The 13403-nt window shown below is 72.8% G+C and overlaps 2 protein-coding genes across 7 annotated transcripts; one reads left to right on the forward strand and one right to left on the reverse strand.

The window, feature by feature from the left end:
* Positions 1-555: 555 nt before the first annotated feature.
* On the forward strand, positions 556-10898 carry DEDD (death effector domain containing). 2 transcript variants are annotated; one of them, XM_066985937.1, is made up of 5 exons: positions 556-1850; positions 6159-6522; positions 8787-8894; positions 9110-9307; positions 9426-10898. In XM_066985937.1, exons 2-5 carry the CDS (start codon positions 6198-6200, stop codon positions 9800-9802), a joined length of 1008 nt encoding a protein of 335 aa, XP_066842038.1. In that variant the 5' UTR covers positions 556-1850; positions 6159-6197; the 3' UTR covers positions 9803-10898. The 2 variants fall into 2 exon arrangements, with proteins under 2 accessions (XP_066842038.1, XP_047912751.1); XM_048056794.2 differs by having other exon boundaries at positions 559-1850; positions 9161-9307.
* Positions 10805-13387, reverse strand: NIT1 (nitrilase 1). Of its 5 annotated transcripts, none has more exons than XM_066985940.1 (7): positions 13289-13382; positions 12503-12541; positions 12165-12413; positions 11977-12080; positions 11746-11879; positions 11503-11628; positions 10805-11385 (listed from the first exon to the last, which is right to left on the reverse strand). In XM_066985940.1, the coding sequence occupies exons 3-7, from the start codon at positions 12401-12403 to the stop codon at positions 11116-11118; spliced, it is 873 nt and encodes a 290-aa protein (XP_066842041.1). In that variant the 5' UTR covers positions 12404-12413; positions 12503-12541; positions 13289-13382; the 3' UTR covers positions 10805-11115. The 5 variants fall into 5 exon arrangements, with proteins under 5 accessions (XP_066842041.1, XP_066842040.1, XP_066842039.1 ...); XM_066985939.1 differs by having other exon boundaries at positions 12503-12577; positions 13289-13370; XM_066985938.1 differs by having other exon boundaries at positions 12503-12577; positions 13267-13315.
* Between the last annotated feature and the right edge of the window lie 16 nt (positions 13388-13403).

Here is a 13403-nt window from a genome sequence, read left to right on the forward strand (position 1 = left end):
TGCCCCCCCCCCCGCCCTCAGCCCCACCCCCGGAGCCCTCTCAACCCTCAGCCCCCCCCCCTTTACCCCCAGGGCCGCCTTTCCTCAGCCCCCCCCCCCATCCAGGGGTCTCTTTCCCCCCCCTCACGTAACCCCCGCCCCCCCCCCGTCACCCCAAGGTCCCCCCCAAACCTCGCCCCCCCCCCCCCCAGCCCCCCGCCGCCCTCCCGGCGCCCTGCCCGCACCCAAGATGGCGGCGCCCCCTCGTGGCCCGCAATGGGCGCGAAGCCGCGCCCGGCCGCCCCCGCCCGCCCGCTCCCAAAATGGCGGCGGCGCGCCCCCAGCCGGGCGGCCGGCCCGCACCCAACATGGCGGCGGCGCCGCACCGCTCCGGAAGGGCGCTGAAGGCGGCGAGCCCCGCCCCGGAAGGCACCGCCCTCCCGCCCTTATCCAAGAGGGCGCCGCTCCCCGCGGCCTTCCCGAGGGGCGTGAAGGCGGCGAGGTGCGCGTGGCCCGGATGTGGGCGGGGCCTCGGGGCGGGGGGGCGGGGCCGGACGTTGCGTCGCGCCGCGAGAGCCGCCCGCGAGCGGGGAGCGGAGCGGACGGAGCCAACATGGCGGCGCCGAGCCTGCCCCGGCCCTGACGGGAGGCGGCGGCGCCTGGGCCCGGGCAGCGCTCAGCGGCGGCCCGGGGGAGCGGAGCGGGGCCGAGCCGGCGGGCATGGCGGCGGCGGCGGCCTAGGGCGGGCCGCGGCGGTGCCTGCGGTGAGGGCCCGGCCCGGCGGCGGCGGCGGCGCCTGACAGGCCCCGGCCCGGCCCGGCCCGCGAGGCCCCGGGCGTGGCGGCCGCGGGGGGGGCCCGGGGGGGGGCCGCTGCGCTCTGCCCGCGGGGCCGCGCCGCCCCCTCGGAGCTCCCCGGCCTCGGCGCCCCCCCCCCGGCCTCGGGGGCGGCCCGCGGGGAGCCGCCGCCGGTTCCCGGGCGAGGCCGCGGCGGGGGCAGGGCCCGGGGAGGAGCGGGGCTGCGGGGAGCCCCTCGGGCAGGGAGAGCCGAGGTCCGGGGGCTTTGCGCCGAGCTGCGGGCAGGGCCGAGGCCTCGGGGCGGGCACAGGGCTCCTGGCGGTGCTGGCGGCCGCAACAAACGTCGGGCGGCGCGGCCGGGCGCTGAGCACCCCCCCTGCACCGGGGGGGCCCTGCTGGGGATAAGCCAGGCCTAAGGAGCCGGGGCAGCGAGGCCAGGCGCGGAGCCGTGACCGTGAGTGCCGGAGAAGGGATGGGCTGAGTTCTGCAGCAGCAGCCCGCTCCACGATCCCTTCTCTTGGCTTGTGTTGCGGTGTTGTTTTTTTTTTCGGTAACGTAACCTGGCTCAGTTTCTGGAGGAGTCGTTAGCAGGCAAAGAGAGGTTTAAGGTGCTGGGAGCAGGCCGCCCCTCGGCCCGTGCGGGCGGCGTGAGGAGGGAGCGGGGCTCGCTCTGCACCGAACGGGGCCTGTGACCGGAGCGGCCCGGGGAGCGCGAGGCTGGGCCTGGACTTTCCTCCTCCCCCGTGCCCATAAGTTATTTCAGGGTGAAGTAGGGAAAAGAAGGTTTGAGCTGTTGGAAGGGAACGCCAACAAAAGGACTCTTGGGTGGCTTCTGGCAAGTCTACCAGCTCGAGTAGCGAACTCCGAGACCCGACGCTGGAAGTTTGGCTCCCCTGGCACAAGAGCCATCCGCGAAACTCTCTGCGGGAGCCCAGGCGGTGGTGTCGGGGGGTTTACGTAAAAAGCCAAGGAGAAAAGGGGATAGAAGACTTCGTAACAGTGCTCGCGTGGCTGCTGTGCTCAAATCGCCGCGCCAGAGCGGATACAAGCGAGACCCGCAGAGCTCCTCGTGCAGGTTGGTGCCCCTCCGTCGGGTTGTTCCCTGACCTGTGCCCCTTCCTCGCTCGTGGAGGGGACGGCGCCCGCCTTCCGCGCCGGGGCAGAGGGGGGGGGGCCGGGGGTCGGGTTCGTGCCGCGGGAGCCGCGTCGTGGCCGGCCCCAAAGCTCGGGAGCTGTGGCCGAGGTGCAGCACTCGCGGGTGGCCCCGCGCTGGGAGGGGGGCAGGCTGCTGCCCGCGGGGGCTGCCCGCGGCTCGGGGCTGGTGGCAAAAAGGGGCCGGGCGCCTCGAGGTGCCGCTGCCGGTGGCGGTGATGCTGCCGGTGGTGCGTCCGCTGCCCGTGCCTCGGTTTCCGTGGCCCGAGCGCTGTCAGGGCGCTGCCTGCCGGCGGCCGAGCGGCTCCAGCGCGCCGTGGGGCTGCCTTCCCTGAAGGGGAGGGGGGGAAAGGGAAGAAAGAAAAAAAAAAAAAGGTGAATTTTCTGGTTCTTTCCACGCGGTTCTGGTTTCGGTTCTGCCTGCAGCCGGTGCTGGGCCCTGGCACAGGACGCGTCGGGCGCGGTGCGCGCGCAGCCTTGGCGCCCCGCCGCTTGCCCCAGACTTTGCCCCTGTGCGCGCCGCCCTCGGTGCTGCCCCGGGGTTTCCCTCCCTCCCGTTCCAGGCACGGTCCCGGCTGTGGTCCCGCCGGGCGGCGGTGCTGCTCCGCCTCAGCACCGTCCTTCTCGGGGGGCTGCGGCCCCGGGCCCCGTGTCCCGACGGCCCCCCCTGTCCCGATGACAGGCGCCGCGGTGGGAGCCGAGGCTCCCGCGGGATTCCTGCCGTCGCCGCCGGGGGGCAGGGGTTAGAAGCGGGGGGGGGCGTGAGCGAGGCGCTGAGGGGGAGCAGCAGCAGCCCCCCCCCAGCTCAGCGCTCAGAACCGCGCTCGCCTCCCCCCCCCCCCCAGCAGTTGGTGGCACCGTTTTTACACCCGGCCGCCTCTCGCGGGGCCGCGGGCGCTTCGCCTGCTGACGTGAGCCCTGAGTGCAGGCGGCGTGGCCCGACGGCCCCTCCTCCGCGCCGCTGCCCCGTCCGCGTGCCTCGTGCGTGACGGCACGCGGCGCCGCCGCCGCGGGAACCGCCCTCGTAAGGGCTCGGGGTGCCCCTGAGGCGGTCCCGGCGGCGGCGGCAGCTCGGCCCGTCTTCTGCCGGCGACCCTGGGGACGTTTCCCCGGGGCTGGGACGCGTCCGCTCGGCCCCCGTGGGGGCTCTCAGGATCCCTCCCGAGCTCAGGCGCGCTGCCCCAGGGGCAGAGTGCCACGGGGTAAAGGCCAAAAGCCCTCCGAGGGGGCAGCCGCGGGTTCCTCGCGGTTCTTCTGCGCTTGGTTTGCCCCCTGCCCGGCGGGGCGAGGATACCCGCGCCCTCCTAGCTACCTGCCTTGGCCCTGCCGGGGCCGTGCCCATCCTTCGCCCTCCCGGGGCCTGGGGGTGTTTGCTGGCCCCGGGCCCCTCGCGGTGCTCCCGGCCGGGATCGGTAAGGGCTGGCGGGGCACGGCCCCTGCCCCGGGAGCTGCCGGGGTGCTCCTGGCCGGGCTGCTTCCCCCCCCCCCGGCGTGCCCGGTGACGGGGAGCCCCTCGGGGCCGGGAGGCGCAGCGGGAGCACCCAGCCCGTCCCGTCCCATCCCGGGAGTCGCCTGCGAGCGCTTCGCCCGCCGAGGTACCGCTGAGCGAGGCGGCAGCGGAGGCGCTCGGTGGCCCCGTGGCGCCTGCTCTCGTGGCACGGTGCGCCGGGGCGAGCCCCTGGGGGGGCGAACCCCTGGGAGCAGAGCTCCAGCTCGCAGCCGGGCCCGGGGCGCGTGGCGGGGGCGCGAGGCGGGGGCTCTTCCCCTGGCGTCGGGGCCCAAACCTCGCGGTGAAGCGAGGCGCCCCGCGGAGACGGGCAGGGCTCGAGCCGACTGACTGCCGAGCGCCTCGGCGGCCCCAGCAGCTCGTTTTTCCTGTTCACCCCCAAATTATTTTAATGATCCCCGAGCGCTTGGTGCGTCTCCTCCCGCCCGTGCGCTGCCTGCCGGTGCTGCCTGCCGGGGCCGAGCCAGCGCAGGGCGGGGGGCAGCAGCCCCGGGGCCGCCAGACCCCGCGCTCGCGGCACCTCCGTGGCCTGCGGCCGCCCCTCGGGGGCATTTTTACGTTTCCTGAGGATTTGGGGTTTTTCCTTGCGCTCCGTGGGGATGGGACCGGGAGGGCAGCCAGCTGCGGGCGCAGCAGGGACCTCGGCCGAGTCGTGGCCGCAGGAATCCCCCGCTCGAAGGCAAATCCCACAGCTTGCTGCGGGCGTGGGTGGCGCAGCTCTGGGAGCTGCCCCCCCGGGACCCGGCGGCTCCTCCCCCCCCCCCCCCCCCCCCCCAAAATGAGCCTTGTCCCGCTCAGTCCCTTCTGGTTCAGCCCGGGCGGCGCGAGGTACCGCGAACAGACGGTCTGCCTGATCCCTGCCCCGCGTTTCAAACAGCTCGGGGCCCAACCCCGAGCCCCTCTCGGCGCGGGGGATCCAAAAACCCGCCCCAAAAGCAGATCCAGGGCACGAGCGCTCGGGGGCTGGGCGGCGAGGTGGGACCCGAGCGCCCGGGCCGGTGATGCCGGTGCCGGGCTCTGGGTGGCTTCCCTGCCTTCGGACCGGGGCAGGCGAGCGGAGCGCGGCTCCCCGGGGACGGAGGTCGGGGCTGCAGGGGCCCCGTGCCGCTGCTGGGCCCCGGGGCGAGGCGAGGGCGCGCTCGGCTTTTTGCGGAGAGCTGGCGGCCGCCCCAAGCTGCCCGCGCTCGTCGCCTCTCCCCCGCCCGCCGCCGGTGGCGCGTGAGCGTGCGGGGGGTATTTATAGGCTGCCTTGCGACACCCGGGGCCAGCAGCGCAATACCGAGACGCCAACTAGCGCGGGTGAAGTCTGTATTTCAACAAAAAAAAAGAAAAAAAAAGCCACGGCTACCACCAGAACAACCCCCGGCGGGGCGAGGGTGAGGGCGAGGGGCCGCGGTGGCGCTGCCCGCTGTCCCCCGGCCCCGCCGCGGCTCCGTCGGGGGACGTTGCACAACGCGGCGCCCTCCCTGTCCCTGCCGCAGCGGCGTCACCGCACGCGCCCCGTTGCAGCCGTTCGGATTTCGCAGCAGGAACCAAACCCCTCGGACCCCTCCAAACCGGCGCCCCGCCGCGCCCCGCAGCAGGGCCCGGGCAGCTCCCGCGGAGCACCGAGGGGCCTCCCGGGGCCTCGGGATGAGCCCGGCCGTGAGTCCCGGTGGCACCGGGGCGGGCAGGGGGGCTCCCGTGTTTGCGCCGTTGCTGTTTTGGGAGCTGGAGCCGCACGAAGCCGCCCCTCGGCAGGGTTCTGGCGTGCGGGTGGGGCCGCTCGGAGCGGGGGCCGTGGCCGTAGCCCCGGCACCGAACAGGGTGGATTTGCCCAGGGAGGACGGCGAGAATTGCGGCGAATCCCACTTTTTTTCCACCCTTTTCCTGAGTTTAACCCCCCCGCGGGTCGCTCGAAGCGCCCGTGCCTGCGCTGGTCCCGGGTGCCGGGCAGGCTGGAGGGCCGGGCGCTGTGTCCGAGCTGGAGACGGGTGCCAGGCACGCACAAAGTGCAGCGCTGGGGCGCGGGGCTCCCCTCCCGGCCCCCTCGTGTCCTTCCCCTCGGCGCCGCCTGGCCCCGCGCTTCGTCTCGGCCCGCCAGGAGCTGTGCCGCTGCGGCCTCGGAAGCCCCGAGACGTTGGGGTGCTGGCTTTTGGTGTGAAAACCCTGCTTTTGGCACAAAGGCGGATCGAGGAGGGGCCGGAAGCGTCTCGCTGCTCGAGGGTCCCCCGGGAGAGCCCGCCTCGGCGGAGCAGCCCGAGGCCTGCCGGCGGCCGTCGCTCCTCGCTCGATGCCCCGGCGCGGTACCGGCGGCCGTGCCCGGCGGCTCCCTGAGGCCGGCGCCCGTCGGGGAGCACCTCGGGGCACGGGGCCGCATCCTGGGGGTCCCTGCGAGTCACCGGCGTTATCGCCGCGGGCGTCGGGCTCGTGCCGTAGCGTGCCGGGGACCGGCCGGTGCCCGCAGGGCTCTGGGCGGCCGCCGCTGCCCGGGTTTGGCTTCTAACGCTCAGCGTTGCTGCCGAGCCGGGGAGGGGGCACGTCGGGGAGCGGGGGCCGAGCTGGGGGGCGCGCAGGTCGGTTGCCCCCCGGTTGGCCGGCAGCACGGCGATGCTGGCCCCGGTGGGGGCACTCGGTGGGCGCGGGGTAGAGAAGCCGAGGGTGGGGTTTCTGTGCCAAGGGTGGGATTTCTGTGCCGGCGGGGGCTGGATTCGAGCCCGTGGCCCCCCCCTCTTTGTCTTCCAGGGCCGAGCGCTGGGCGCGGCGTGCCGGCGGCGGGCGAGGATGGCGGCCTTCAAGCGCAGCCGCGCGCAGGCCTGGCCGGAGGAGCGGGGCGACCGGGAGCACGGGCTCTACAGCCTGCACCGCATGTTCGACATCGTGGGCACCCACCTGACCCACCGCGACGTGCGCGTGCTCTCCTTCCTCTTCGTGGACGTCATCGACGACTACGAGAGGGGGATGATCCGCAGCGGCCGGGACTTCTTGCTGGCGCTGGAGCGGCAGGGCCGCTGCGACGAGACCAACTTCCGGCAGGTGCTGCAGCTGCTGCGCATCATCACGCGCCACGACCTGCTGCCCTACGTCACCCTCAAGCGGCGACGGGCCGGTGAGTGCCCCCCGACCCCCCCTCACCGGGGGCCGCGGCCCCAAACGCGCCTTCCCCCCGGAGCGGCGTCCCCGCGGCGCTCCCCTTCCTGCTCCCCGTTTTCCCCCCCCACCCCGCTTGGTGCCGCTTGTTCTGAGCCTGGCTCGGGGACCCAAGCCGTGACTCCTCGCCTGATCAAATCCGGGTGATTTTGGTGCGTTTCGGGTCATTGTTAAGCTTCCAGGCGGCTGAGCCGACTTCTTTTCCCCCGCCGGCTCGGCCCTGGGCCTTTTTTTGGGCCAAAACCTCGCTTCGAGGAACCTCGCCCAGGTTGACCGGAGCCGGAGGAGCCGAGGAGTGCCCGCTGGTCGCAGGGGGCATGTGAGGCAGCCGCTTCAGCGGGATTCTGCCTCCACAATTTGCGTTTTTCTTTTTAGACGAGGATAATTGGGCTTTCTTGGCAGTCCTGGGCTGCTGAGTCTCCCTGGTTTCTGCTCACGCCGTGGGCAAGCGCGATGGCAGCGCTCGGGGAAGCGGGGAGGGCAAGTAGGGGCGGGCACCGAACTCCCGGTTATGGGGTGAGAGGCAGCGGGGGCTCGCGGGTGCGTTCAGGGCCCGTCGTGCCGGTGCTGAACCCCCCGGTGAGGGGGGGGGGTTAAACCCCAGCCAAGGAGCCTCAAAAATGATCCGTGCTCCGGCTGCGTGGGTCTGGGGAGGTTTCCACCCGAACGGAGCCGTGCGGGGGTGGCGCGGAGCCGGCGCCGTGCCGGGACACGGCAGGGGTCAGGCGCGGCCTCCCCGAGTTCGCGCAGGGCTCGGGGCACGAACGCTCGTGCCGCAGCGCTCGGTGTGTGCCTCTCGGGGAGCTTTCCGCTTGTTTTGAGCAAAAAAAAAAAAACAAACCTGGGGCGCGGGGGGGCTTCGCTGCTCCCGGTCGCACGCAGCAGGGGGCCGGAGGTCAGCGTTGGGCGCGCTGCCACGGCCGTGGGAGGCGGCGCCCCGTGCTCGCGGGGCTCTGCTCCTGCCGCTTGTCCGGCCCCGTTTGGGTGGGAATGGATTAATTAAACGCAAAAACGGCGTTTCAGGGAGCGCCGGGGAGAGAGGCAGCTCGCGCGGGGCTTGGGGCGCGCGGCGCTTTGCGTTAGGAAGAGGACGGGTGGGTTAAAGGAAGCCTCCTCGCGGATGGGGCTCTGCCCCCCCCCCCCGCAGCCCCTCCCGGGGCACGTCTCTGCGCCTCGTCCTCCTGCACAGCCCCAAAAAGGAGCAAAATCAGCCCGGGGGTAGCGGGGGGGGAAGGCGGGGAGCGGCGCTGGGAGCCCTGCAGGACGGGAGGGATCCCGGAGTCACCAAACACCCTCGTGGGGACCGGGGCCGGCTCCCGAGGACCACCCAAAAACCAGGCGCGTGTCCCCGCGGCTCTGTCGCGGCAGGGATGGGCAGCCCCGGGCTGGCCCCACTGCGATGGAAACGCCTCGAAAAAGCTCCTCGAGGCCCTGGCTGCGCGTGCGCACGTCCCGCCAGCGCGGGTTTCGCGGCTCGCCCTAGGGCGGCGCGGGTACCGAGAGCTGACACCGGCTGCCGCGGCTCGGTGACGGTGAGCTCGTCTCGAGGCCCGTCGGGACGTCGGGTCCCGCGCAGGGGGCTCGGCCCGGAGCCCTCGGGACTTTGGGGACCCGTGCGGGGGCCTGAAGCGAGTCCAGGGCCGCCCCCCGTGGCCGTGCTGCCGGCGACCGCAGCGCTGCCCGCCCTGCCACGGGCTCGTCCCCGGGGCCACGCGTGCAGCGGCGTTGGGAGCGGGCTGCGCCGAGCCGGGTGCTGCGAGTAGCTATGGTAACGCGCAAGTGGCCTTTCCCACGCAGCGCTGTCGGGTTTTTTTTTGAGTGTTTGGCTCTAAAATGGAGTTTTTCCGAGAGGACCGGCCGAGCCGTGGCCGTTCCCAGTGCGTGGCGCTGCTGGGGAGCGCCGGTGCCGGGTGACGGCGAGCGGCGCCGCTGGGGCTGGGGGGGCCGGGCGCCCTCGGTGGCTGAAGGCGCTATCTTTAGGCGAGTTTGGGCTTTATTTTTTTAAACAAGACGCCTGTAAGCGTAGCGCTGCATCCTTCCCAAGCGCTGCATCCTTCCCAAGCGCTGATCCTTCCCAAGCGCTGCATCCTTCCCAAGCCTGATCTGCGCGCCGGGGGAAGACGCCGTGGGCGCTGGGCAGCGGTTCGTGTCGGTGCCCGCCGCCTCGGGGGGGCCTGCTGTGCCCCCCCCCGACCAACAAGAGGCACCTCCCCTCTCCCGCAGTGTGCCCGGACCTGGTGGACAAGTACCTGGAGGAGACATCCATCCGCTATGTGACGCCCCGGGCTCACAGCGACGCGGAGCACGGCCTCGGCCACCCCCACAAATCAGGTGAGCGCCGCACGCGGGTGGGATTTGGGGCCCCCAGGGGGGTCCGGCCAGCAGGGACTCATCCGGACCAGCGCTGCCGCCCTGCCTGTGTCTGGTCCCCCTCACCCTCACGGGTGTCGTCCCGGGGGAAACCGCCCCCGGTGTTTGCCCCCCACCTGCGGGCTGCCCACGGGGACTGCGTTAAAGCTTCGGGCGCGTTACGAGAGCTTCACCAGGGCCCGGGGGGGTCCCGGCCGCAGCCCTGAGCCGCCCCCCTCTCCGAGCAGTGCCTCCCCACCACCCCGTGGTCTGCTGCTCCTCGGCGGGGCCGCAGATCTGCACCAAGAGGCCCGGCCGCGGCAGGGCCCCGCTCAGCAGCCAGCGCAAGCGGAGGAAGTCGGTGACACCGGACCCGAAGGAGAAGCAGACCTGTGGTAAGAGGGGGGGTGGGTGGGCTCCCAGCCCCACGCCGGGGCTGGGGGGGGTTGCAGCGCCTCTCCCCCTGCCCCGGGAGCACGGGGCCGGCGCGCTGAGTGTCCCTGCTGCCCGCAGACATCCGCCTGCGAGTCCGAGCCGAGTACTGCCAGCACGAGACGGCGCTTCAGGGCAACGTCTTCTCCAACAAGCAGGACCCCCTGGAGCGCCAGTTCGAGCGCTTCAACCAGGCCAACACCATCCTCAAGTCCCGGGACCTGGGCTCCATCATCTGTGACATAAAGTTCTCAGAGCTCACCTACCTCGACGCGTTCTGGCGCGACTACATCAACGGCTCGTTGCTGGAGGCCCTCAAGGGCGTCTTCATCACGGACTCGCTCAAGCAAGCCGTGGGCCACGAAGCCATCAAACTGCTGGTCAATGTGGACGAGGAGGACTACGAGGTCGGGCGCCAGAAACTCCTGAGGAACTTGATGCTGCAGACGGCCCCCTGACGCCCGGCTGCCGGTGGGATCCGAGCTTTTCTTCCCCGTTTCTCGTTTTTCTAAAAAGAAAAGGAAGAGATCGTTTAACTCCCCCGCTGGACTCCCGCCTGGCTGGGTGCGGCCGTGGGGCCCGGCGCGGCGCGAGGAGCTGGGCCGGAGCCGGGAGCCGCGGGGAGCGCCGGAGGCTTACGTGTTCTCACCCCTTTCCTGTCCTGTCACCTTCTCTCTTGCTTTGTTTCCTTTTTCTCTTTTATTTTGTATCCATTAAAAGAAAAAAAAAAAAAAAAAGGCAAAAATCCCGCCTGGGGCGCGTCAGTGTCGGAGCGGGCGAGCGGCGAGCGCGGGGGCTCGGAACGGGGGGGTGGGAGGGGAGCTTCGCCCTGCCCCTGCGCCACCGTCCCCGCGGGCCTGGCAGCGGGCTCTGCGCGGGGCTGGCTGGTGCCGGGCGGGCAGAATCCAGCCCGTTTCTCCCCAAAACGCTGCCCCAGCGCCTCCCCCAGGGGTTTCTCAGGAGTCGAACCGCCCCTCGCCCAAGCTGCCCCGGGACCATGTGCCTTCGTGCCCCTCCTGCTGGGGCCAGGGGGAGCACCCCCTGGGACCCCTGCCCGTCCCCTCCGCCTCGTCCCTCCCCTCTCCTGCCGGCAACTGGGACAAACTGGGCCAAACGGGGCCGCGGGGGGGGGGCCCGGCCCCGCCTGTTGCTGGCAGCAGGCAGCGCGGTCCCTGCCCGCACGTGTTGGCGCGCGGCCGGCAGCGTGCCGGCCTTTGGCCGCGTCCAGGCGTGACCGGCACCGCCGCCTGCTTCCTCTGCCTGCTGCCGGGGGGGGCCCGGGGGGGGATTTTTTCCAGCTCCACCCCAATTTTGCGGTTTTTCTCCCCAGCCCTGCTCGGCTGGAGGCTGCTCTCCCCCTGCCCCAGCAGCGCGGGGGGGCTCGTGCTGCCTGTGGTTCCCCCCCCGTCACCAGCGTGCCCCCCCCCACTGCTTTCGGCCGATCCTGGCACACCTTGGTGTAATTTCTGTGACTTCTGTATTTTTTAAACCTCGATATAACAGTCATATGCCCTGTGTAGCTTTCGGTTTTCTTCAAATAAACATCTACCGCAGCGCCTGGCTCCTTCCTTCCCCGCCCCCCGTGCTGCGGGGGCTTGGGGGGGGGGCTCCAAAAAGCGGGGAGCACCCCCCGGGGGGGGGCCGCGAGGCACGGGGTGAGCCCTGAGTGCGTGTTCCTGCCCCAGCTGCTGCCTTTTGGGGGAGAAACCGCCCGAAACGGAGCGGATCCAGCCTGGCTCCGGTTTCGGGGTGGGCCCGGCGGGGGGGGGGCTCAGGGCGTCGCGGGCAGCCCCACGGTGCCGTAGAGGTCAGGCCGCCGGTGCTCCTGCACCGGGATCTCGCGGCGGACGCGCTGCAGGTACTCGAGGTCGATCTCGGCGTAGCAGAGCCCCGGCCCCTCGCCGCGCTGCGCCACCACCGTGCCCCAGGGGTCGACCACCAGCGTGTGGCCGTAGGAGGCGCGGCCCTCGTGGTTCCTGCCCGTCTGCGCCGCCGCCACCACGTAGCACTGGCTCTCGATGGCCCGCGCCCGCAGCAGCACCTGGGGGGGGGGACACGCGGGATGGCGCCACGGCCCTGCCGCCTGCCCCCGAGGCTGAAATCCCCCCCCCCGCCCCGGGAGGGGCTTTTAAAGCTACCCCCGGGGGGCAGAGCTCACCTCCCAGTGCGCGGAGCCCGTGGTGACGGTGAAGGCCGAGGGGTAGGTGAGGATCTCGGCCCCCGCTCGCCGCAGCGCCAGCGAGATCTCGGGGAAGCGCAGGTCGTAGCAGATGGAGAGACCGAGCTGGGGGGGGGGGACGCGGAGGGGACGTGAGCGAGGGCACGGGACCGGGGCGAGGACGCGGTTAAGGGACAGCAGCGGGAGGGGGAGCCCCCGGCGGCGCCCCCGGCCGCCCCGTACCTTCCCGGCCGGCGTGCTGACCGGGGGCACGATCTCGGTGCCGCGGTTGGTGAAGCCGCTCTCCTTCATGGTGACGCGCCCCTCCAGCTCCACGTCACACAGGTGGGTCTTCCTGTAGGCGGCCACCACGCGCCCTGGGGGGGACAAGGAGGCACAAAGCGGGTGCGGGGGGGGGGGACGGACGTGCACCCTGGGGTGCCCGCTCCGCGGGGCCGGGCCGGGGTCTCTCACCTGCGGGGTCCAGCAGCGCGTGGCAGTTGTAAATGCGCTGCGTGGCCGCCCAGTCCCGCCCGCGCTCGTGGAAGCCACCCAGGGACAGCCACACGCCGCAGTCCCTGCGGGGACAGCCCCGGCGTCACCCCCACAGCCACCGGGGCCGCGCCGGCGTCGCCCAGGGGTGGGGGGGGGGGGGCCCCTACCTGGCCAGCCGCGCGTAGCGCCCCATCAGGTCCCCGTCCAGGCCCTCGGCCAGGCTGAGCGTCTCCGCCGGGTCGCGGCCGATGTAGTCGAAGCCCTCGGGGAGGAAGACGAGGCAGGCGCCGCGCCGAGCCGCCTCCCGCACCAGCGCGGCGCAGGCGGCAAAGTTGAGCTCCTTGTCGGGCGTGGAGGTGACCTGGCCCACGGCCACCAGCGGCTTCGGCCCCGGGGGCCCCGCCATGGCCCGGCGGCTGCGGCACGGCCGGGTCAGGGACCGCGACGGGTCCCGGGGACCCCTCGGGCACACCCCCCCACACTCCCCCCCTTGTAGCTGGGGTACCTGCGCGGGGGGCCGGGGAGCTGCGGGGGTCTGCAGAGGCTGCGGGGCAGGAGGAGCCGGGGCACCGCTCTCAGCCTGGGGGGGGGCCGGGAGGGGGGCGCTGGGACCCCACCGGGGGTTGTGGCCCCCAGGGCACCCACCCGGGGCTGAGGGGGCAGCACCGGCCCCGTGTGGGGGCCTGGCTCCAGCTCCCCCCCCCCCCAACTGCCCCCAGGCCCCACGAGACCCCCCCCCAGCACCCCCAGAGGCTCCCGACAGCCCCAAATTGCCCCAGATCCTCTGGGGCAGCCCCAGTTGGCCTCCAGCTCCCCCCAGCTCCCCCGGGCCCCCCCCGACTGCCCCCAAGTGCCCGCAGACGCTCCTCACACCCCGGCCCCCCCAACTGCCCCCAGGACCCCTCCAATTGCCCTCAGGACCCCCCCGATTGATTGACCCCCCCCCTCAGGACCCCCCCGATTGCCTCCCTACCCCCCCCAATTACCCCCAGGACCCCTCCAACTGCCCTCAGGACCCCACCAACCGCCCCCAGGACCCCCATAGCTGCCCCCAGGACCCAACTGACCCCAGGACCCCTCCCGATTTGCCCCCAGGACCCCCTCAAATGCCCCCTACACCCCCCCCAATTACCCCCAGGACCCCCCCGCTGCCCCCAGGACCCCCCCAACTCCCCCCAAGACCCTCCCGATTGCCCCCAGGACCCCCCGGTACCCCCAGACCACCCCCGTGCCGCCCCAAGCCCACCCTAGGGCCCCCCCGCCCCGTACATGCCCCGCCGCCGGCACCGACCCGGAGGCCGCGGGCAAAGTCCCCCCCCCGCGCTGCCCGCACCCAAGATGGCGCCGGCGCCGCCTCAGCGGGCAGCGCCGCTGCCCTCAGCCAAGATGGCGCCGGGCCGAGCCTC

The sequence above is a fragment of the Anser cygnoides genome, chromosome 33 (assembly GCF_040182565.1).
Source record: "Anser cygnoides isolate HZ-2024a breed goose chromosome 33, Taihu_goose_T2T_genome, whole genome shotgun sequence".
NCBI classification, from domain to species: Eukaryota; Metazoa; Chordata; class Aves; order Anseriformes; family Anatidae; genus Anser; species Anser cygnoides.

Bases quoted from the DNA above. Each gene is read 5' to 3' on its own strand.
- NIT1 (XM_066985938.1), bottom strand. The intron at 12,414-12,502 runs GTACCCCAGCTA...GCCGTGCCGCAG, and splicing joins CTCCCCGGCCCCCCGCGCAG to CCGCCGGGCCATGGCGGGGC. The intron at 11,880-11,976 runs GTGAGAGACCCC...TGTCCCCCCCAG, and splicing joins CGCGCTGCTGGACCCCGCAG to GGCGCGTGGTGGCCGCCTAC.
- DEDD (XM_066985937.1), top strand. From the start codon at position 6,198: ATGGCGGCCTTCAAGCGCAGCCGCGCGCAGGCCTGGCCGGAGGAGCGG. The intron at 6,523-8,786 runs GTGAGTGCCCCC...CCTCTCCCGCAG, and splicing joins CCTCAAGCGGCGACGGGCCG to TGTGCCCGGACCTGGTGGAC. The intron at 8,895-9,109 runs GTGAGCGCCGCA...GAGCTTCACCAG, and splicing joins CGGCCACCCCCACAAATCAG to GGCCCGGGGGGGTCCCGGCC.